This window comes from Pelobates fuscus, chromosome 8, assembly GCF_036172605.1.
Source record: "Pelobates fuscus isolate aPelFus1 chromosome 8, aPelFus1.pri, whole genome shotgun sequence".
Lineage (NCBI taxonomy): Eukaryota > Metazoa > Chordata > Amphibia > Anura > Pelobatidae > Pelobates > Pelobates fuscus.
Window position 1 is genome coordinate 98,112,984 of NC_086324.1, and position 23,035 is coordinate 98,136,018.

The following is a 23,035-nucleotide window of genomic DNA, read 5'->3' on the forward strand; positions in this document are numbered from 1 at the left end:
TTACCCCTTTTCCTCCCCCTGAATCTTTCCCACACCCCACACACTACTGAGCAAGTTAAGTTGCGGGACTATGATCCCCACAAGTACAATTTGAATGTCATAAGTACAGTTATCCTACACAGAGGCCCACGCCATGTCATTTTAGGTAAGACACGGCTGCAAGAAATGAGCCGTACCACAACCACGATACACTGCAAGAAGAGGAACACTCAAATACACCCTGATGGCTTTAACGGTTACTTCACTCAACGTTAAAGGTCTAAACACACCACACAAACGGAGACTGGCCCTTGAGGAAGCGAGAAAAATGAAAGCCACAGTGGCTTTCTTCCAATAAACCCATTTTCTGAACTCCAATATGCCCAAATTCACATCAAAACATTACCCGATAGGCTATCATACTGGCTACGCTAAGAAGAAAAGAGGAGTCTCCATCTTATTCACTAAGGATGTAGCCTTTGCCTTACATAAGAAAATTAGAGACAAAGAGGGACGCTTTCTTCTTATCCAATGTCTCATAAATAATGACCCTTATACCTTTATAAATGTCTACGGCCCACATGATAATCAGAAGTCATATATGGATAAGATCTTAACGCTAGCAGACACATACAAATTTGGGACCCTGATCATAGGAGGGGACACAAACTTTACTTTAGCTCTAGCTTAAGTGTCACACAGAAAACGAAAAATAAACGCATCAATTCCTCAAAAACCACCTGCACACAACTGCTTAACTCAGGCTATGTGGACATATGGAGGATGTTACATCCTTCATAAAAAGACTTCACCTTCCATTCACAGGCCCACAACTCCAACTCGAGGATTGATAGATTTCTCATACACAATACAATGATCCCCGAAGTGCAATCCACTCATATTGGAATCATAACGTGGTCGGACCACGCACCAATCTCCCTCACACTAACAACACAATTTCCTACTAAGGGACAGGGCTCATGGCGCCTAAACGATACATTATTGCACAACCCACAAATCACTACACAAATTAAAACAGAATTGGAAGCTTACTTCCACACGAACACCAACGAAGACACCTCCATAGACACACTGTGGCAAGCGCATAAAGCGGTGCTTAGAGGCCTGTTCATTAAACACGCCAGTTATGCCAAGAAACAAAGACTACACACATACAATACCCTAATTCAACAAATAATGACCCTTACACACACACCAACAAAGCAAACCCATCACCGGAACAGTATGATACTCTAAGAACCCTCCAAGCCCGACTGAATGAATTTGAATTGGACAAAACCAATTACATTCTTCAGAAATATAAACTTAAATTTTTTGCACACGGGAACAGAGCGGGTAGACTTCTAGCGTCCAAACTAAAAGCCCGCACAGCCAATTCTAGAGTGGCATACATCATGTCGCAAGGTAATAAAAAACTCATGAACCCACAAGATATTGTGGAAGAATTTGCGCAGTATTACAGCTCATTATATAATCTCAAGGATGACCCCAAAACACCCACGCCGACCAAAACACAAGTGCAGGAGTTTTTAGATACAGTACAGCTACCTACATTAACCCAGGGGGAAATAAATGCAATAACTATGCCAATCACGACTGAAGAATTGAAGAAAACAATTAAGAATCTCCCTCCTCATAAATCCCCCGGACCAGATGGTTTTACCAACCTATACTATCAAACCTTTTCAGACACTTTAACCCCACATCTCTCCAAACTCCTAAACCCCTGCTACACCACGGGTGAGATGCCCTCAGATATGCTACAAGCACATATATCAACACTCCCGAAACCAGGCAAACCGGCGACAGTATGCCAGAATTTTAGACCCATCTCATTACTCAATAGTGATACAAAAATCTATGCAAAAATGTTAGCTGACCGCCTAACACTATACTAACCCGCATAGTGCATAATGATCAATCAGGCTTCATCAAAAACAGACAAGGGTCAGATAACACGAGGAAGATCCTACATATCCTAGCCCACATGGAGACACACAAAATAGAGGGCCTTCTACTAGCGCTGGACACAGAGAAGGCCTTCGATAGGTTAAGTTAGGAATACATGGAACAAGTACTTCACAAGTTTGGTTTCCCTGGAGCTTACATAAAAGGCATAATGGCACTATATTCAAAACCTTCTGCCAAAGTCACAAATGCAGGATTCGTATCGAACCCTTTCCACATTACGAACGGCACACGCCAAGGCTGTCCACTCTCACCCCTATTATTTGTATTATCGCTTGAACCTCTAGCCTACAAGATTAGAACCCATACAGACATCAAGGGAATCCGCATAAAACATACGGACTACAAATTATCCATGTTCGCGGATTATGTCCTTATCTCCATAACAAAACCGGAGCGCTCCTTACCGCACCTCATGAACACCTTAGAAGAGTACAGCAAAATCTCTTATTACAAATTAAATCAGGCCAAAACCCAAACTCTTCCCATACGTCTCACCACAATAAAAATCGGTACGTCAGACACTCAAAAATCGGTACTCGTTTGACTGGAGACAGGCACACTTAACATACCTAGGGGTGAAAATAGCCGACACGTATAGAGGTCTTAACATCTATAACCTCTCTACACTCCCACAAATGTGTAAACAAACCCTGCACAAATGGAAAGACGTCATGTTATCCTGGCTCGGTAAAAACAATGCCGTGAAAATGATAGTACTCCCAAAACTGCTCTATGTATTCCGAATGCTCCCAATTCCCCTCTCCCCCACTCTAAGTAAACAAATCCAAACAATAATAACAACCTACATATGGGAAAGAAAGAAACCCAGAATGCCTCTACGTCTTTTACAAAAGCCCACCAAAGAAGGCGGATTGGGATTCCCTAGCATAGCGACCTACCACAGAGCAGCAGTTTTAGACTATGCGATAAAACTACACCCCCCTGCACACACACTACAATGGGTAGATCTTGAAAAAGAGTACGACCCCACAGGTTCAGTAGTAAGTCACATGTGGACACCTAAAAAACTACGGGACAAGCACAAGGTATTATTATTACCTCTTACCAAATATTTGATACAAACCTGGGACCACCTACACCGTACCTATATGACAGAGAGTAAATTCTCTCCCTGGGCACCCATCACAGCACTAACTTCTGTGTCACCATGATTATCCCTAGATAAATGGAAGGAGTAACTAGGGGTTACCCGTATTATGGATATATGTAAGCAGGGCACTATATTGCCCTTTCCAGAACTCCAAAAAATCTACGACCTGCCAACATCCTATATCTTCCCATACCTACAAATAAAAAGTCTAATTGCAAACAAGGTGGCACTTTCAATATCACCCATAAACACCCCAGACCAAGACTTACTAGTAATATATGATAGGTGTCACAAATCGCCGATCAGACCAAAGATGCTCTCACTAGCATTAAGAAACCAGGCACCAAACCCAGAGTTCAAATATCGATTACAATGGGAGAAAGAATGCAAACTGTCCCTTACGGACAAGCAATGGATAGGCTCGCTCCAAGCCCTGAAAGGCATCACTACGTGCTACTCGCACACCGAAGCACATAAAAAACTAATCTACAGGTGGTACTACACACCTGACAGACTTCATCAAATATTCCCTCATACTCCGGCTGAGTGCTGGAGATTTGGAGGAGACCGAGGCACAATGACCCACATATGGTGAGAATGTACGACTATTGCACCCCTATGGATGGAGACCCACGAGACATGGCAAAAACTGGGGATTAAAAAATTGCCACTAACTGGTTCTCTTTCTCCTGTTTCCTGGTCACATACCTTACGCTGATAAACACACATAAACAGTTCTATTGATCCTAGCAACGCGCAACCTTATAGCATGCCATTGGAAAAAAAAAACAGAATGCCCCACCACAACAATGCTACAACACAAAATACCACAATACCTCCGACTGGTTCTCTTTCTCCTGTTTCCTGGTCACATACCTTACGCTGATAAACACACATAAACAGTTCTATTGATCCTAGCAACGCGCAACCTTATAGCATGCCATTGGAAAAAAAAAACAGAATGCCCCACCACAACAATGCTACAACACAAAATACCACAATACCTCCGATATGACATGCTCACAGCTACTACCCCTAAACAAGTTAACACCACTCTACTTTACTGGCAAAGGTGGACGGACTGGGTAACCCTCAAGGGGAATACAGACAAGACCTCGGAATAGTGAAGTTAAGGTTAATGTTTCCTTATTTTTTTTTTCGTTTGTTTTATACATTATTATAAATGACATCACGAACCCACAATATACATAACGATCAACGTAACAGTCGCAAGTATTATGACTGTCACAAATATCACAAATGTATAATAATGTAGCTGTATATAAGAGAATGTGGTAAAATGGTGTTGACACCAACGATTAAAGACTAATGATAGTTAGGAAACTGTGGGATCTTCAATTGGCCTACAACGGAACATAAAGCATAGCAGACTATAGCAAAATACAATAGAACGTAACAGAATATAACAGGTATCAACAGACTGTACTGCATAACAATGTACCATCACAATGCACCTTATTATAACAATGTACCGTAATATGACTGAGTATCCTAGGCATTTCTGAACCTATGCACATGTACGTATATATGAAACTGTATATATATATGCATCCACAATTGTACTTAACTGCAACCCCCCCTTTTTCCTTTCTGTACCCCAACCCGAAACTCTTTCAATAAAAGACAAGTTAAAAAAAAAAAAAAAAAAAAAAATTTAGTGACTTACCTGGGGTCCAGTGGCTGCCTCATGCTGATGGGAATCAGAACTCCCACTCTGACTCCCTCCTCTCCTCCTGTGTGGCACTCTGTTGGCTGGAAGGAAGTGACGGCTTCCTCCCAGCTCTGACATCACTTGGGCCCGGTCGGGCTCTTAAAGCACCGCAGCGCTGACCGGGCCCCAGGAAATCCATTGCCATTGGGTGGCCCCAAGAGCATTCGGTTGGCTCCTTCAATGCGACCCTGGCCTTTTTTCTGCACCATAATTCTGGTGGGGACCACGGTTGCAGGTGTCGACAGGGTGTCCAGGCCTCCTGGAGTGACAGGCCCGGTCGCAGCTGCGACCCCTGCGACCACGGTAGTTCTGCCAGTGCATGGGGATAGTGCTATACTAGGGAGACTTCGCTGAACACAAATGTTAGTGTTTCAAAACCGTAAAAAATATCACAACAATGATATCGTCAGTGAAAGTGCTATTTGTGTGTGAAAAATGCAAAAAAACTTCACTTTCACTGACAATATCATCGTTTTACCGATTTGAAATCAGTAATATTTGTGTTCAGCGAAGTCTCCCCAGTAAAACAGTACCCCCCATGTACAGGTTTTATAGTGTGTTGGAAAGTTACAGGGTTAAATATAAGGCCTGCGAACCAAATTCTGTGGACTTTCTGCCTGGTTTGTCAGGCAGGTCCCTCACACCGTAATTAATAAAATTACGTAATTATGTAAAAATATTACATAAATATATATGTAGAATTAAAATATGTAAATGTATGTATATATAAAGGGGCGATTTACCCCTCCCACTGCTCCATTTACTAACAATAATACTCAGTTTGGGCCCTCTTTTATTACAGGCCTACCGCATCGTCGGTTTCGGCACACCACAACCGACTGTTCATATTTTCCATTTTGTTATATGGTCTAAGTTATATACAGTCATTACGACTTTCTATGCCCTGAACCTACACACACTGACAGGGGGTACACACACACACACTCTCTCTGACAGGGGCGCGCGCACACACACTGACAGGCGCGGACACTGACAGAGACAAAAACACTGACACACACACACAGCGCATGAGGGAGCAGAAGGTATATTACTGCTCCCTCGCATCCAGAATACAATGCTCCCAAGGGAGGGAGGCCCACATTCTCCGCGAGCAGGCAGCCCCACACTGCCTCAGCTATATAGGGCGGGCAGCTCCAGTGTTCCCCATCGCAGCCGGCTATAATGCTCCCTTAAATGGCCGCCTTAAAGGACTGACATCCCAGGTGCCAGATTGAAATTTCTAGTCGCCATAGAGACCTGGCCCTGATCTAAGTATATATAATTTACTTTTACACCGTTTTTAAAACTTAATTTAACTTTGTTTCAGGCATTAGGGGGACTGCCTGTCAATCCAGGCAGGCCCCCTGCAGGCACTGCTGTGGACAGCTATTCTGCCCATGTGATCGCGACCTCATCGCGATCACCTGGCCCGGGAGGGCCGGATCAGCAGCAGGGGAACTGCCTGGGATGCAGGCAAGTCCCCCACCTCGCAGCGAGCAGGTAAGTGCATAGGACGGCGGGGACGTACAATGCCGCTTGCCAGCGTTTAGGACCTGGTCCCGAAGTACGGCATAGTATGCATGTCGTCCTTAAGGAGGTTAATAATGTGTAACTGATTTTTTTTGTTTACCTATTTTAATGTGCAGCATCATTGAAGGCTTGGCACCATTATAATTTTTACAACAGATCTGCATTTTTCATGACGATGTTGCGTCAACAGTCCAATAAAATAATTTTTTAAAAAACAGTTAATTTGTTAGTCTAGTGGTTTCCGAACCAGTCCTCAATGCATCCCTACCAGTTCAGAATTTAGGGATTACCCAGTTGAGTCTAAGGTGCTCTAAGTAAAAAAAAAAAAAAAAATTGATTTGGTTACTACTACGTTACTCAATTTATATAACAAATTAAAACTGCATTACCTTTAGGGTCAAAAACAATACGCTGGCAGTTTGAGCTTTTCCAATCACATTTAACTACATCTCCTCCTTCACTAATGCCTGGCTGAGTGGTGTTTGCTTTAGGAGCTCCGATCAGCAAAAATGCCCTGTGAAAAAGAAACAAAGCCACATATTAATCAAACGTGGAATTGGCACAAACTAAACAAACATTCAGAAGAAAAACATAATAATAATCATCTAGAATACTAACAATTTAAAGGAACACTCTAACCTGAATGTATCCCTGTTAGTTTCTCAAGCACCTACCAAATAATTTTCTCAGATTTTGAGAAAATAAAGTGTTAAGTGAATAATTATGTTAGATTTGACTCATTAAGAAAATAAAAGAGGACACAGGTGGGGGCGTGGTCTGACTGCCGACCGTGATGACTGCCTAAAGTCAGAGCTCCGCACCAGAGGCTCAAAAACAGCACTATAATTTGCAACAACCTGCATCAGAAGCACCCGAACCTGAACCACACATTCCCCAAGCTGCCCAGGTAGACCCTCCGCGGATGTCCAGCCGCAAACCCACCAAAAAAGGCCCCAAGGACGCCCTCTCAGTGGCTGAAATGCTCACGACCCAGAGGCCGTCACCACGTGGCAACATGGCTGACGCGAGTATCAGCACTCCAAGCCCCCTGGACGCACTCACCGCAGCAGGCACGGCTCCTGAAGCCTCCTCCAGCTCTTACTCCAATCGCTTGCTGAGGTAAAAGGATACCTGGCGTCAGAAATTAAGCGCACAGCGGCGGAGGTGAAGGCCGAGATTGCCGCCATTGGAGCCCGCACAACTGCAACGGAACACAGGGTGGCCAGGATGGTCGCAGCACAAAACGACACCGCAAAACTTACCAACACCCTCCAGCAAAAAAATCACTGACTTGGAGATCGAACTGGAGGACATCTCCAACAGATCGCGACGCAATAATCTGCGTATCCGAGGCCTCACAGAAACGGTGAGGGAGGAGGACATAGAAGCTGTGCTCGCCCAACGCTTTCGCCAACACCTACCAAACATACCAGACCACCTGTGGCTAATTGATAGGGCCCACAGAGCTCTCAGAGCCAAAGGCCTGAAGACCAGTCCACCACGGGATGTCATAATGAAATGGCACTACTTCACAATGAAGGACGCCATCTTAAAGCAAAGCAGAATGCGACCATTCAAGTAGTAAGGAACCGAAATTCAACTATACCAGGACATCGCTCCTGCAACACTTCTCCGCAGACGGGCATGGAAACCGGTCACGGATATACTAAGACAGAAAGGGATCCGCTTTGCATGGGGCTACCCCTTCAAGATAATAATCTTCCAAGGCCCCACACCGGCAATCTTGCTACCTACGACAAACATCCGAGACTTTATGAAAGACTTGTATATAACGGTTCCGGATGACCTACAGCTACCGGTGAATGGCATGGCAGAATTGCCACCTCTACCTGACAGCTGGGAGGACCACAACGCCCGACCGATCTGAAACGAGGACACTCAGTAACGTATACTATAAGACTGAACATCCACTAATATTTTATTTGTTTTTTGCACGTTAACGCTTTAGTTAGTGCCAATTGGCCTGGAGTTAATATATATGCAATTTCGACTGTGGTAGCACTGGGGCTTGGGGGGCGGGTAATGGAGACCTCATAGGCCTACTGAACACTGGTCAGGTCGGGGGGACATGGGGCTGCAAGTGGACACTAAAGCCGAATCGCACCGGAGCATAGGAGCTACCCACACATCTTCCCACTTAATCACAGCGCAAATATCCTAATAGGCTGTAACGAAGCGGCAAGGGCCCAACATCACTGCCAGTAACTACAATATGGCGGGTGTGATATTGTCTGAGGCGGGAATCCCCTCTAACACACACCCCCCCCCAAAAAAATATCTTGCTTAAAGGGGACTCCACACATAGGGCTTCATATTGATAATGGAGAGGAAAGAGGCGGAAATTGATGCATATCATACTCAGTACGCACAATTACTGACAGTAAACGCCTTTGGGACATGGTGGAGCATAGACCAGGAAGAGCGGGAAATTCGGGTCACGAGACCTGGGAAGCCCGCTCAAATTTGGGCGAGGGACTATACGACACTGAGGGTAAGAGGCCAGCCCCACTGGTGACGCTCCTCCCGGGAAAGTCGCATTCACTGGCGTACAGCCAAGCAAGTGCCATTGAAGAAGACAAATATTAACAGGGACAACACACACAGGTACGACTCTAGGGCTAGCCCCCCTCATGAGACTACTACCCACACCAGAGTAGGGCAGCCCCGTAACTACCTACAAGAGAATGAACAACATAAACACACACCCCCTGCGAACACACAGCATACAAAGACAGGCAGGAGAATTCTGGCATAACATGGCAGGGATCCAGAACGAGGGGCGCTGAAGACAACCCTGCCCAACCTTACTAAAGGTAGTTACCGTCCCCAACCGCAGAAAGTATAGGCACACTGGAAAAGCATACAAGGGTACCCCCCTCTCAACTAGTAGACAACTGAATTAGAAAGGCAAGAGGTCGGATCAGGCAGGAAAGAAACTGGAGGACACCCCCCCACCCCCACTGTACAGAAGACACAGGTTGTTCTTACTTTATATGAGCCTCGCCGGGGTGCGTACCGGCTGAGCTTCCCCCCGTTAGAGGAGATACCCTCAGCGCGGTGGACGCCCACCCCCTATAGCTCCTGGCGACTGGTAAGACCCGGATAAAGTTACTACTTGTTTTACTGTATTCAGCATATACTGAACCTAAAGAGTTCACAACGTTTATTGGCTTGTATATCTAACTTGTATATCTGCTTCCACTTAGATTATAAACCCATTACAACCTCTTCCTTGTCTACCTCCACCCCTCTTTACCCTCCCTCCCTCCCCTCATCCCCCCATACACGCTCCCGGACCTGGGCAAAGGCTAACCTACAGGGATACACCCGCTGGGGTGGACGGCACAGACCCCAGCAGGAACAAGGAACAATCTAGCAAATCGTCACAAGCTGGGTAAGCCAACATACACTAACCCACCACGAAATATGGCCTTGAAAATAACCTCATTAAATGTGAATGGGCTAAATATACCCACAAAACGCAGACTACTCGAGAGAAGTACGTCGCCATAAGTCCAACGTCACTTTTGTACAAGAAACACACATACCGCGTAACTCAAGAATCACCCTAACAGATCACATATACACGAGAGCATACGCATCACGTGCCCAATGTAAAAAAAAACAGGGTTGAAATACTCATATATAAAAAATGCCCCTTGCAAGTCACAAGCGTACAAAATGACGTAGAAGGCCGGTACGTGGTACTGTCGGACACCCTCCACTCCAGCACATACCACCTGGTGGATGTATATGCACCAAACTCCCCCTCACCAGAGTTCTGGACAGAACTCGAAACATTGGTGAACAACCTCCCGAGGGGAATTTTGATACTGGGAGGGGACCTTAATGCGACGCCCTGCCCGGCGACTGATCGGGGAGGTGGTCAACAGCTCCCGCGCTCACAACACAGAGGAGGACAGGACAAACTGCTACACAAATTCATACTCAACACAGGACTGTTGGACCCGTGGCGAATCCAACACCAAAGTGAGCGTGACTATACATTCTACTTGGCCCCACACGCCACCTACTCCCGCATAGACCTCTTCCTCATGAATAGACTAGGTATGCAGTGGATAAAGACCACAGCAATAAACCTAATCTCCTGGTCAGATCACGCAGACATAGAGGTCCCTTTAAAAACTGCGGGGACACATACACCTTGGAAGTGGCGAATGAACGCCTCCCTCCTTAAGAATCCGCAGATACAGGAAAGCATTAGGCAAGAGATCACAAACTATTTCCAAACCAACGATACCCCTGACATCTCCCCAACAACCCTTTGGGCGGCTCATAAGCCCGTGATACGAGGCCACCTCATAAAATTGGCAACACACCATAAAAAGAAAAAAAATATGAAAAACTAATGGACTTACAAAAACAACTACGCAAAATAGAAATGCAACATAAACAAGCGGCTACACACACCACAACAAGAGACCTACAAGAAATTAGACGAATGATCAGGGAGTTGATGGTTGATGAAGTCAGCAATGACATCCGCCACACGAAAAGGCTCTTTTATGAGAAGTCCAATAAAATTGACACCCTCCTAGCGAGAGCCCTAACACCCGAAACGAATAAAACCACAACAATAGCCGTACGAAACAAACAAGGAACGATTCTTACTGACCCCATAGACGTCAACGACGAATTTACACAATTCTATGCCAACCTATATGATCACTCCCCTACCCTGACGGAGACTAACACTGAATACATGGGAGAGATCACAACATTCCTCACCAAGGCCAAACCCCCTAGACTCCCCACAAACCTAGTAGAGCCACTGGGAGCACCCTTAGAAATGGACAAAGTAATAGCAGCCATCGCAGGGCTCAAGGGGAATAAAGCCCCGGGGCCTGACGGATTCGACGGCACATACTATAAAATCTTCAAAGAAGAACTCACACCACACCTAACTAAAATGTACAAACAATGGACAGAGGGAGAAATGCCACACCAAGACCTCACGACTGCAGACATAACCCTTATTCCCAAACCAGATAGGGATAACATAACATGAATAGGACTAAAGTGAAAAGGGGTATTCCATTAGAGATGGAAAAAATGGACCCCCATTCCACCAAGAGATATCTCTACAATATTAAAATAATTATACGGTATAACCTTTATTAGGCCGCTTACGGACAACACACAAACACAAAAGTGAATTAATAGTGACACACTCGTGAAAATACAAGTGAATTAAAAACTGGGTAGATACAGTTTGGATATTATCCAGAGGTAGTGGAAATGGCAGTGATATCTGGAATAAAGTAAAGGTACAGAGTACAGTATGTTGTACAGTATAGACTTACTCAGATATCACATATGCCATGCTCCTCTGGACCTAAATATCCACAGTCTGTATGACTTTAAAGGTAGTTCGGCTACAGAGGTGGGACTATACCATGAGCTGGAGAAAAGTATCTGTATCGATACTATCACTCTATGCTTAGATTAAGTACTAGTGCATAGGTCGCTGTTTAGTCAATGAAAGACAAAATAACAGCACCTATGTGTATATTCATAAGCATAGTATAAATCTCCTTGTGGTTATACAGTAAACCTGGAGATAGTGGATAAGTGGTAATTCGCTAGATAGAAACAACAGCGGAGGAAGTATCACAGCACATTAACAGAAGTGTGAATACAAGGTATAGATTGAGGGTGGGAATGCAAATATTGATATAGCAGGATATATCTGAGGGTAAGTTTGTAGGAGTCCCAAAATAAATAGTTTAAGATATAGGTCTCATACACAAACTAGCACTCACCAACCACACAACTCTCTCCCAGAGACAGAAATTGCTCCGGTATAGGTTGATATTAAAGTAAAGATACAGTCAAAATCATGGGTAGATTCCCTACACACTGCTGCTTCAAGGCAGCCTATCACTGACTGAAATGAACTGACTGTCTGGCTAGCTAGGGAGAGTGGCTACTTCAAAAACACCCAGCACTGAAAGGGTCCATCCATATTATCAGACTGGCTGAACGGAGTGGCTCAATCTTACTCCTATTATTGTTAGGTGCTGCTACTGCAATCACTATCATGCAGGCAGTCTGGTATTGCACATGCCTGAACATTAAATACAATTCGGTAAACTCTTACAGCGCTAAGTCCCCATTATAAAGTAGCTGTCTGCAGTATAGAGTGGTGAATTCCCTACACACTGCTGCTTCAAGGCAGCCTATCACTGACTGAAATAAACAGACTTTCTAGCTAGTTAGGGAGAGTAGCTACTACAAAAACGCCCAGCACTGAAAAGGTCCATACATTCTGTCAGACTTGCTGAACGGAGTAGCTCAATCTTTCTCCTATTATAATCGTTTACATGCTATTGCTGCAATCACTATCTTACAGGCAGTCTGGTATTGCACATGCCTGAACACAAAGCTCAATTCAGTAGTCTCTTACAGCACTAAGTCCCCCCATTTATCGAGTAGCCGTCTGTATCCCCCAGGATTAAAATACAAAACCGGCAAACGCTCGACGCGCGTTTCGGCGCGGTCAAACGCCTTTATCAAGAGCTCCTGGTACAGCTGTAGGGAGGTAAGTTTATACCGGGGATAGATCCGCCCTTCCATTGATGCGTTCCAATCAGCGTTAGCTGAGGAGTGGCTGAGGGCGGGGCTATAGCCCGATCGAGTACCTTTCATTCACAGTCTTTTTTCTTCCAGATGGCACATGTCTCATGAGTTTTTAACTATCACCATGGAGATGTAGCCAGCCGTATTTTATGCGCGCGCAGTGCAGTCCATGCGTCTGCGCAGAAGCCTTAGTTTAGGAGTCCGTCCCTTTCGTTAACTACTTTTATGAAAAGCATAAACATACCATATAGAGTCTTAGATGATAAAAGTTAGTTCTCTCATCTAGGGGATCCGACTTATTAGAGAGGCAGGTAAGCTGTAAAGCAGACATATAGTTTGTACAGAGCTACTACAATGGAGCCTCTCTTCTTATTAACCCCTTGGGGCAAATAGTCAATTGTTCTATCGTGACGTTAAATTATGGTATGTGAATGAAAGGTACTCGATCGGGCTATAGCCCCGCCCTCAGCCACTCCTCAGCTAACGCTGATTGGAACGCATCAATGGAAGGGCGGATCTATCCCCGGTATAAACTTACCTCCCTACAGCTGTACCAGGAGCTCTTGATAAATGCGTGTGACCGCGCCGAAACGCGCGTCGAGCGTTTGCCGGTTTTGTATTTTAATCCTGGGGGATACAGACGGCTACTCGATATATGGGGGGACTTAGTGCTGTAAGAGACTACTGAATTGAGCTTTGTGTTCAGGCATGTGCAATACCAGACTGCCTGTAAGATAGTGAATGCAGCAATAGCATGTAAACGATTATAATAGGAGAAAGATTGAGCTACTCCGTTCAGCAAGTCTGACAGAAAGTATGGACCTTTTCAGTGCTGGGCGTTTTTGTAGTAGCTACTCTCCCTAACTAGCTAGAAAGTCTGTTTATTTCAGTCAGTGATAGGCTGCCTTGAAGCAGCAGTGTGTAGGGAATTCACCACTCTATACTGCAGACGGCTACTTTATACTGGGGACTTAGCGCTGTAAGAGTTTACCGAATTGTATTTAATGTTCAGGCATGTGCAATACCAGACTGCCTGCATGATAGTGATTGCAGTAGCAGCACCTAACAATAATAGGAGTAAGATTGAGCCACTCCGTTCAGCCAGTCTGATAATATGGATGGACCCTTTAAGTGCTGGGTGTTTTTGAAGTAGCCACTCTCCCTAGCTAGCCAGACAGTCAGTTCATTTCAGTCAGTGATAGGCTGCCTTGAAGCAGCAGTGTGTAGGGAATCTACCCATGATTTTGACTGTATCTTTACTTTAATATCAACCTATACCGGAGCAATTTCTGTCTCTGGGAGAGAGTTGTGTGGTTGGTGAGTGCTAGTTTGTGTATGAGACCTATATCTTAACCCCTTAAGGACACATGACATGTGTGACATGTCATGATTCCCTTTTATTCCAGAAGTTTGGTCCTTAAGGGGTTAAACTATTTATTTTGGGACTCCTACAAACTTACCCTCAGATATATCCTGCTATATCAATATTTGCATTCCCACCCTCAATCTATACCTTGTATTCACACTTCTGTTAATGTACTGTGATACTTCCTCCGCTGTTGTTTCTATCTAGCGAATTACCACTTATCCACTATCTCCAGGTATACTGTATAACCACAAGGAGATTTATACTATGCTTATGAATATACACATAGGTGCTGTTATTTTGTCTTTCATTGACTAAACAGCGACCTATGCACTAGTACTTAATCTAAGCATAGAGTGATAGTATCGATACAGATACTTTTCTCCAGCTCATGGTATAGTCCCACCTCTGTAGCCGAACTACCTTTAAAGTCATACAGACTGTGGATATTTAGGTCTAGAGGAGCATGGCATATGTGATATCTGAGTAAGTCTATACTGTACAACATACTGTACTCTGTACCTTTACTTTATTCCAGATATCACTGCCATTTCCACTACCTCTGGATAATATCCAAACTGTATCTACCCAGTTTTTAATTCACTTGTATTTTCACGAGTGTGTCACTATTAATTCACTTTTGTGTTTGTGTGTTGTCCGTAAGCGGCCTAATAAAGCTTATACCGTATAATTATTTTAATATTGTAGAGATATCTCTTGGTGGAATGGGGGTCCATTTTTTCCATCTCTAATGGAATACCCCTTTTCACTTATTATAATAGTCCTATTCATGTAATGTTATATGGGGTCCATGCCCCCTCTGATATCTCTGTAACCCTTTAGGAATTTTGAAGTGGACTTGGTCCACCTCTAATAGTTCCTCTCTTTTTTTTTTTTTTTTTTTCAGATAGGGATAACACACACATCACCAATTACAGACCTATATCCCTTATCAATTTCGACCTCAAAACATAGATACATAGCTCACCAGATACATACACGCTGACCAAGTGGGCTTTGTCCCCACGACGTTTATATGAAAACACACGGAGAGCTACAGACCTCATATGGAGGGCCGGGAGGAAACAAACGCCTACTCTGATCCTCACCCTGGATGCGGAGAAGGCGTTTGACAGGGTCCTGTGGCCCAACCTGTTCACGCTACTACGCAAAATGCACCTGCCAGACACATTTGTCAATGCAGTACAGGCCCTCTATATAAACCCCAGAGCACAGACACTGGTACCTGGCACAATGCCACGCCCCTTTGCCCTTAAAAATGGAACGCGACAAGGATGCCCATTGTCCCCCCTCCTATTCATCTTGGCCCTTGAGCCGTTACTAATACGTATAAGGGAACACCCAGGGATCAGGGGCATCCGAATAGCGACAGAGGACTTTAAAGTCTCGGCATATGCCGATGATATCTTGTTAACCCTCACTGACCCGAAAGACTCCGTACCAAACCTCCTCGACCTATTAGAAGAGTATAAGCGCGTCTCGGGGTACAAGATAAACGTCGAGAAGTCGATGGGCATGCCAATTGGCTTAACTGAAGCAGACACCAACTGGCTGACTCAAACCCATAAACTGAACCTTACCCACGACCACTCAAATACCTGGGCGTTACACTCCCACCCAACACCAACGACATATACACCGAAAACCACAAACGCTTGCTGACCACTCTAATGAAAGACCTTGCTAAATGGCACGACAAACCCATCTCGTGGATAGGAAGACTGCATAGTGTAAAGATGAACTTGCTACCGCGCCTCCTGTTCCTCTTCCAGGCACTACCGGTACTGGTCACCAAAGGAGACCTCAAACCACTCGAAACAGCCATAGACGACTTTATCTGGGCCGGGAAGAGGCACAGGATAGCGAGACAAACCCTGTACACACCCAAAAGCAAAGGGGGATTGGGACTCCTCAATCTACACGCCTACTACCTGTCGGCGCAATTAGCACAAATAATAGAGTGGCACTCACCACCCGACACCCACAGGTGGGTTGACCTAGAAACACTGCTTATGAGCACAGATCTCCCACAATTTTGGATATGGGCCCCAAGACCCGACAGACCGGCGATTCACACAACCTGCCCAGCAATCCTGAACTCAATCAGGATCTGGGACTCAACAGCCCATAAACACGCTCTCACACACTTAATATCACCACTCACACCATACCTACGCAACAAGGCGTTCCCACCTGGCCTAACTGCTAGAGACTTCAGGAGCAATCGAAAACACGGGCATACAACGATATCACCAGCTATATCACGCAGGCACACCCAGAACATTCGAAGACCTCCAAACTCGAGCCCCACTAACCACTAAAGATCACTTCAGATACCTCCAACTCCGGGACTTTGCCGGCACTGCACAGGTCAATACGGCCGCCAGTACCAAGCTCACTATTGGGAGGAAATAGCTCACCTTCTGACAGCAGTGTTAAACAAACCACTCAGACCGGACCCCTGGTCATTCTTAATAGCTAGACCATTCGACACCCTGACCAATAAAGAGCAGAAACTGTTCAACAAAATCACCCTGGCAGCTAGAAGAGCCATGGCACAAACTGACATTCCGCAAATGGAAAGGGTCACCCGCAATATCAAGGAAGCCTACCTCATGGATAAACTAACAGCACAAATTCGAGACACCTATCCCTTGTTCCTTAAAACATGGGAGCCGAGCATTCAAAGATACCACCAATTATACCACGAAGGCACACTCAAAACGTTCGAGGACCTCAGAGCCTTAGCCCCACTGACCACTAAAGACCACTTCCGATACATCCAGCTCAGGGACTTTGCCAGAAGGGCACAAGTCAAAAAAGCAGCCAACACTAAACTAACCTTCTATGAAACACTATGCATGACTGACGGACCACGTACCGGCCTCATCACCTGCCTTTATACGCAGCTCAGCGCACCATCAGATAAGACATACACGCCCGCATTTGTCACACACTGGGAAAATGACCTACAACAAACTCTGGAGGGGGGTGAATCGCAAGACATATGGGAGGCAGCGACAAAATCATCCATATGCGTGCTACACCAAGAACAGTGCTACAAAACACTTATGAGGTGGTACACCACACCGGTCAAATTATATTGCATGGGCAAAATAACTACTGACACCTGCTGGAGGGGCTGTGGGGAGAAAGGAACATATATACATATGTGGTGGACCTGCCCCAAGGTAGTGACCTACTGGGAAGATATAGTCCACCTCCTGACAGCAGTATTAAACAAACCTATTAGACCGGACCCCTGGTCCTTCTTGATAGCTCGACCCGTTGACAACCCAACCAATAAAGAGCAGAAACTGCTCAACAAAATAACCTTGGCCGCCAGGAGAGCCATGGCGCAAACCTGGCTACAAATTGATATGCCGCAAATGGAAAATGTTACCCGTAACATCAAAGAGGCCCACCTCATGGATAAATTAACAGCACAAATAAGAGATACATACCCAAATTTTATAAAAACCTGGGAACCATGGGAAGACTACACCAACCGCTGAGAAGGCCACAGGTAACGTGACTAATACACTCCATGACCTCCATGGTGGGACCCGCCCCGTGCTGGCTATACCCAGAACCCACCCTGACCCCCTTACCCCTACTCTTACTTTTCCTCTCTACCCTGACCTCCCTACAGGTCATTTCATAGAACTACTCATGCTACTTGACAATGTGCGGGAAGTACTGAAAAAGATATGTATACTTTATTTACAAACGAATTATGTGATACTACCGAGATGCTATCCTTACTCAGCTATATGTATGTTTCACAAATACGAGTATCTCCACATACCCGATGGTGTGCAAATCTCAGTATAGCCCTTGTGACCACAATCAACAACACCGATACGCACATAGCACACGACTGGACAACTAAGGTATAATCCTGTTCACCACTCTACCCTTACAGCAAAAGTGCACGGCTTATCTCTGATGCCGCATGTTTACCTATGTATGTCACCAGATTGCATACGCCGTTTAAGGCAATGCAAGGCCAGGTATTTCGCTTATGCACGAAACAATATAGAAACAAAGAAAAACCCTGCCGACTTAGGCGATAGGACAGGTTTTAAGCATGAGCCAACGCACTCATCACTGTTGTTCAACTTGTACATTCCCAATTGACAGGACATACTTGCCCAAACGTGTATGCAACATAACATTTCAATCTCTTGCCTGATACTAACTAAAATGTGCTTGTCTCACATCTACCCTAATGTACTGTATAATTTTGCAACGCTGGAGGATTGCCTTTGGGGTACCTCTTTCGCAACTGTTACCTGTTTACGCACTACAAAAATAAAGAATTAAAAAAAAAACATGGGAGCCGTGGGAAGACTACACTAACCGCTGATTACCTCCCCTTAGAAGTGCCCTATAACTTACATAGGGCCTTAGGCACGACCTCCTGTGTCGTCCACCCCACGTTGGCAAAGCCCAGAACCCACCCGACCCCCTCCTTCACCCCACCCCTCTCTTTCTTCCTCTATAACTTGACCTATCTACAGGTCATCTTCAAAAATGTTCATGCTAACAGAGAGTGTATAGGACCTATATGAAATGATACGCATGAAAAATAGGTGAACCCCAAGAGCACACAAGTGCCCAGAGATGAAAGGAAGTAAGTGAATACTGATTTCTGGCACTGAACGAAGATCATGGCTCCAAGCCTAAGGAGAATCGGACACCCAGCCACAACGGAAGAAACCGCCAAACTACCCCGCACTAACCGGCAACAACTTAGAATTGTTAATGCTTCCGCTGGCACTGTGTGATTGTATAACTATGCTAAATGTCAACGTCTCTGTACAAACTCCTTATATCACATGCTTGTGAAATCATGCACGCCTATACTCTACTTATTGTTGTAAACCGCTGACATGCATGAAATGAAAAATAAAGATTAAAAAAAAAAGAGGACACAGGTGATTCTCCAGTCTTCAGGTTGCAGATATTTATTTTGGTTTTTTTTTTAATGAGTTAATGGTCTTAAATATAAACTGCGATTTGGTCTTTGGAGGGGGTTAGGTCATGTACGGTCCTAACCTCAACATCTGAGGAAAAGGATTAGGGGTAATTATTTCAGTTGGCTTAAAGGTAGGCAGACAGTGTAATAGAGCAGCAGCAAAGGCTAGCAGAATGCTTGTTTGTAGGTATTCGCAGTAGAAAGAGGGAAGTGCTTATGCACTGGTGAGACCTCATTTGGACTATTGAACGCAGTACTGGAGATCATATCTCCAGAAGGATATTAATACTGTGGAGAGAGTTCAGAGAAGGGCTACAAAAATGATTCATGGATTGCAGGGTAAAACTTACCAGGCAAGGTAAAAACTTACCAGACACTGTAGGCACCCAGACCACTTCAGCCCATTGAAGTGGTATGGGTACCAATTCCCATCACCCTTAACCCTGCAAGTGTTATTATTGCAGTTTTTATAACCTGCAATAATTACCTTGCAGTGTTTAGTCCTTCTCTAGTGGCTGTCTAGCAGACAGCCACTAGAGGGACTTCTGGCTTCTTGTCATCTAAACGACGCTGGACATCCTCACGCTTTGCAGGAGGACCTCCAGCATTGCGGAAATCCCCATAGGAAAGAATAATGCTTTCCTATGGGGAGGTCTAATGCGCGTACGGCCATTGCCGCACATGCGCATTAGGTCTCCCCTGCCGGCGGTCCCTCTGCGCTGAAGTCAGGTAAGTGTCTAAAGGGGTTTTAACCCCTTCAGCAACGCAGGATAGGGGGCAGAAGGAAGGGGGTCACTCCAGGATTCTCTAGTGCCAGGAAAACGGGTTTGTTTTCCTGGCACTAGAGAATTCCTTTAACTCCTTCACGACGGAGTCAATAGTACACATTCAAAACAAAATGTTTGTGACTAAGTGGCTACTAAAATTGTCTGGACATACCCCATTTTCAATACCTTGGGTTGTCTACTTTTGCAAATGGTATGCTATCATGGGGGTAATTCTCATGCCTGGGCTACCATACGGTCCCAAAGGCTTCGTTACCAAACTGGCAAATTTCAATGTAAAAATTAAATTAAATGCAAGCCTTATATTTGACTCTCTAACTTTCCAAAACACCAAAAAACCTGCTCATGGGGGGTACACAAATATTATTTCAAAATAGTAAAACATTACAACAATAATATCGTCAGTAAAAGTGCCGTTCGTGCCAAGGTGATCAATGACAACTTCCACATTGTTAAAGGATTGATGACCACAGTACATGCTTTCACTGCCACCCAAAAAACAGTGGATGGACCATCTGGCAAACTGTGGCGTGATGGAAGAGGTGCTTCGCAGAACATCATTCCCGCATCAACTGGTGCAGCAAAAGCTGTTGGCAAAGTCATCCCAGAGCTGAATGGAAAAATTACTGGAATGGCATTCCGTGTTCCCACACCAAACGTGTCTGTAGTGGATCTGACTGTCCGCCTGGAAAAGCCAGCCAAATATGATGCTATCAAGGCTGCTGTTAAGGCTGCATCTGAAGGACCCATGAAGGGAATCCTCGGCTACACTGAAGATCAGGTTGTCTCCACTGACTTCAATGGCGATATACATTCATCCATTTTTGATGCTGGTGCTGGTATTGCTCTGAACGATCACTTTGTGAAGCTGATCGCCTGGTATGACAATGAATTTGGATACAGTAACCGTGTGCTGGATCTCATAGTTCACATGTTCTCCAAGGAATAGAATATCACCTATTGACCTCCTTCCTGTCACTGTGGGTCCCCAATTCACCTAGTGGTATTGTCACTGTAGGGCCCCAGAGTCAACCTCACTAGCTTGTCTGTCTGTGTCCATTTTCTGCGTAATAAAATTTAAACAAAATGAAAAAAAAAAAAAAAAAAAAAAAAAAAGTGCCGTTCGTGTGTAAAAAATGCCAAAAACTTCACTTTTACTGAAAATATCATCATTGTAATACAATTTATCATTTTGCAACACTAATATTTATGTTCAGCAAAGTCTCCCGAGTAAAACAGTAACCCCCATGTACAGGTTTTATGGTGTCTTGGAAAGTTACAGTGTTATATAAAGTGCTTGCGAATTACATTCTCTGCACTTTCTGCCTGGGTTGTCAGGCACGTCAAGCAAATCACATAATTAAGTTAAAAGATTACTTAAATATTCACATAGAATTTTAATATATATACATATATATGTATTTAAATTCTACGTGTATACTTATGTAATTATATATATATATTTGCGGTTATTTGTATTTTATAGATAGATAGATAGATATAGAATGTCATTCTAGGTGTATTTTGTTACCAATAGATAGCAATATATACACACAAACATATATATACACACATATATATATATATATATATATATATATATACACACACACACACACACACACACACACACATATATATATATATACACATACACACACATATATAAACAAAATACAGTTAGAATGAAATTACATATGTATATATAATTTATATTAAATTAAAAAATATATTCTAAGTATTTTAATACTAATATATGTACTTATATTAACATTAAAATACACTACGTATGACGTTACATATATAATATATACACAGACACACACACTTATTTTATATTAAACATGTTTATTAATATTTTTTTTCATACTTCCCACCAGCAGGGTGACAGCCAAGACAGTCCCCCTGGTGGCAGATCCACAGCCAGCTATAGGAAAGCAATGTGATCGCTCTTTGAGAGCGATCACATGGCCCCGGGGGCCTTATTTGCCGATGAAGGGCTGCCTGGGCTGTTAGGTAGTCCTCCCGAAGAGGATTGCGGCGGAGGTAAGTATCGCGGACCTCCAGGGGTAGAAAGCCATTAAGACGTTCTATGCCACCGCAACGGCTTTAAAGCCCATTACAATGGGGATGGCATAGAACGCCGTAACGGCGTTAAGGGGTTAAAGGATCTTACATGTATAGATTTGAAAAAAGACGAGACAGGGGCGATATGATAGAAACATTTAAAAATATAAAGGGAATCAACACAGTGAAGTAGGAGACTAAATTTAAGATAATTAAAGTATTTTTTAAAAATTGTGGAGACTAGATGGACCGAATGGTTCTTATCTACCATCACATTCTATGTTTATTCCTTATACTTTGTGTAGTAATAGCCAGATGTTAGTGTCTGTGGTTCGAATTAGTCTGTGCTGATTAACCTGGGCATTGCAAATGCTACTGCAGCTGGCAGATCATAACTGGATCACAAACTTCCATATAACCAGATTTAGCCATCACTAGTATAAGCAAACATTCTTAATGGAACAATATCACTTGGTCTTGTGAGAATTATCAGATTTTCCACATAAAGCTGTTCTTATTTTGTAATTTGCAATCGATTTCCATACTAAAGGGTTCAGTCGACTCATGACCATGTCTGAAAGAAAACACTAGGCTGAATTGTTCACACGTACACAAGACCAAAGGGTTTGAGCAGAATATAGCTGGATGTAATGGTGTGTGAGCTCTTGTGTAATCATTGTTGCATGCCCTTGATGAATCGACAGCCAAGTTTAATCCAAAATATAATGTTGCCCTAGACAGACAATCTTCCATTGATTGTGACAAACAGTGAGTCACAGCCTGCGTTGATACAACTAATACGCAGTGGTTTCATTTAGAAGCCATATAAAAAAAAAAATATATATATATG

At 44.0% G+C, this 23,035-nt stretch overlaps 2 protein-coding genes across 2 annotated transcripts in view; one reads left to right on the forward strand and one right to left on the reverse strand.

The window, feature by feature from the left end:
• The window catches only part of ITGAV (integrin subunit alpha V), a 167,524-nt gene that overhangs the window by 114,499 nt on the left and 29,990 nt on the right, over positions 1-23,035 (reverse strand). The window contains exon 2 of the mRNA XM_063430178.1: positions 6,734-6,858. Coding sequence (XP_063286248.1) covers positions 6,734-6,858 — 125 coding nt within the window. The remainder of the gene's footprint in view (positions 1-6,733; positions 6,859-23,035) is intronic.
• On the forward strand, positions 10,828-21,222 carry LOC134570667 (glyceraldehyde-3-phosphate dehydrogenase-like). Its single transcript, XM_063428599.1, has 2 exons — positions 10,828-11,297; positions 20,524-21,222. The coding sequence occupies exons 1-2, from the start codon at positions 10,828-10,830 to the stop codon at positions 21,065-21,067; spliced, it is 1,014 nt and encodes a 337-aa protein (XP_063284669.1). The 3' UTR covers positions 21,068-21,222.

Bases quoted from the DNA above. Each gene is read 5' to 3' on its own strand.
- LOC134570667 (XM_063428599.1), top strand. From the start codon at position 10,828: ATGATCAGGGAGTTGATGGTTGATGAAGTCAGCAATGACATCCGCCAC. The intron at 11,298-20,523 runs GTACAAACAATG...TAATATCGTCAG, and splicing joins ACACCACACCTAACTAAAAT to TAAAAGTGCCGTTCGTGCCA.